Below are 1,960 nucleotides of genomic sequence, written 5' to 3'. Positions count from 1 at the left end.
AGGGAGCTGACCAACAGGGGCCAGCAGACCTCTCCTGTTTCCCCCTTCTCCCCTCAGCAGTGGATCTCAGTGGATCTCCCTGTTCTGCTCCCAACTGTCTCTGGTGAGTCCACTCACCCCGTGCACCTCTGACCTGTACCCCAGTTTTTTGTATGCATAAATAATTAAATGTTCAATAAAAATAACAGCATTATCATGATTGTGGAAATTACTGTCCTTTTTTTCTGATATGAAAAACAACCATCGCCTTGCGTGGTTACTAGGCAACGTTCGTGGGACCAATTCATCCTCGAGGGTGAAGGGGGAGGTCGTGTTTTCCTCTGCCGTTCGCTCTGATGAAGAGAATGGGAACGCCGCTCGCGGCCATTTTTGAGAAGCTCACTGCGGTTTACCGTCTTGGACTAGACATTGCTCCCTCCCGCCGCCGCCGCCGCCGTGGTTGCTAGGCAACTCAAAGGGCGCCGCCATCTTTGAGCCGGGCAAGGTGTTTACTATAAAGGGACATGGTTGCTAGGCAACTCTCGGCACGCTCGCCATTTTTGAACGGGGCACAGTTGTTTACCAATTTAGAATGTAAAGGAGCGTGCCCTACAGGACGGTTTCTAGGCAATGCCCTGGCACGTCACCACCTTCTGTCCCGACTCCACGTCCAATACATGGAATCAAACAAGTGAGGGATTGTGGCGAAGGATGTTTTCCAATCCCGCTGGCCGCCATCTTTGCTAGGGGTGTCGTGGCTTCCGGCTGGGGCGGAAGGGGACCTTGGGGGAGGTGCTGGATCCGGCGCTGAGGGGCTGTTTGAGTTGGAAGAAGAAGGCGGGAATCGAATCTTCTTCCAGCCCACTGCCCATTCTCGCCTTCTGGCGGCTTCGGACAGCAGCTCAGTTCAGTGGAACCATCGTCATGCTCCAAGGCGGTCTCTGATCGTCCCCACGTGGGGACGCGGGGGCTTCCAAATGGGGGACGAGGGGACAGACGGCACCGTCCATCTGTTGTGCCTCGCCGCCTCCAGCGGGGTCCCCCTATTCTGCAGGAGCAGCCGCAGCGGCGCCCCCGCCCGCCAGCAGGTGGGGCCCTGAGCGCCTGGATCTCCGAGTTGAGAAGGGCATTAGGGGGTTGGCTCTGAGTTTTGAAGAGAGTAGGACTTGGGAGAAGTTTTAGTGTTCAGTCTGGAAGGTGTAGTGGACCAATAATTCTGGTTCCCTGGAGAGGAGGGTCCAGGGAATTTAGAAGAAGGGACCTGCGAACCCGGCTTTTGGGCCCCAATGGGGAGGGTTTTGGGGGCTGCTGTCTAACGCCTGAACCTTTCCCAAGCTCCCGTTCTCTGTCATCGGCTCTCTCAATGGAGTCCACATGTTTGGGCAGAATCTCGAGGTGCAGCTGAGCTCTGCAAGGACGGAGGACACGACCGTGGTGTGGAAAAGCTTCCATGACAGGTTTCCAAGCCGTAGCTTGTAGTGTGTGGGCCCGGGTGACAGTCCCAGTTGGAGATGACCCCAGGGCCTTTATGCTCTCCAAGGCCTGTTTCTAAGTGGGGTCTGTGACAAGCCAGTGACCCTCTCTGTCCCGAGAGGCCGGCGGGGCTAAGCTGACTGCCCCGTTTCCATCCTTCCTTTCCCGCAGCATCACTCTCATTGTCCTGTCATCTGAGGAGGGCACCTCGGAGCTGAGGCTGGAGAGACTACTCCAGATGGTGTTTGGGGCCATGGTGAGACTCCCCCACCCTTTTCCCAAACCCAGAAAACCAGCCCCTTCCTCCCTAGGACTAGAGCCCAGACGCCCAGCCCCTCGGCCTTCAGAGGCATTTGTCTGGGTCTCGGCCCCTCTTCTTCTAAAACCAGTTGTCATATGTCCCACTTTTCTAGGTTCTTCTCGTGGGACTTGAAGAACTGACCAATATCCGCAACGTAGAGAGACTGAAGAAAGAGTTGAGGGTGAGGCTTCAGACCGTGAGAATGGG

At 56.2% G+C, this 1,960-nt stretch overlaps 1 protein-coding gene across 1 annotated transcript in view; it reads left to right on the top strand.

Annotated features, from left to right (window-relative positions):
* Window positions 1–779: 779 nt before the first annotated feature.
* FUZ (fuzzy planar cell polarity protein) overlaps window positions 780–1,960 on the top strand; it is a 4,009-nt gene continuing 2,828 nt past the window's right edge. The window contains exons 1-4 of the mRNA XM_004694292.2: window positions 780–1,067; window positions 1,315–1,436; window positions 1,624–1,708; window positions 1,866–1,949. Coding sequence (XP_004694349.1) covers window positions 957–1,067; window positions 1,315–1,436; window positions 1,624–1,708; window positions 1,866–1,949 — 402 coding nt within the window. The 5' untranslated portion in view covers window positions 780–956. The remainder of the gene's footprint in view (window positions 1,068–1,314; window positions 1,437–1,623; window positions 1,709–1,865; window positions 1,950–1,960) is intronic.

The sequence above is a fragment of the Condylura cristata genome, unplaced genomic scaffold, assembly GCF_000260355.1.
Source record: "Condylura cristata isolate star-nosed mole 26May11 unplaced genomic scaffold, ConCri1.0 scaffold00041, whole genome shotgun sequence".
In the NCBI taxonomy this organism is placed as follows: Eukaryota; Metazoa; Chordata; class Mammalia; order Eulipotyphla; family Talpidae; genus Condylura; species Condylura cristata.
This window is presented reverse-complemented; position numbering and strand designations above follow the sequence as displayed.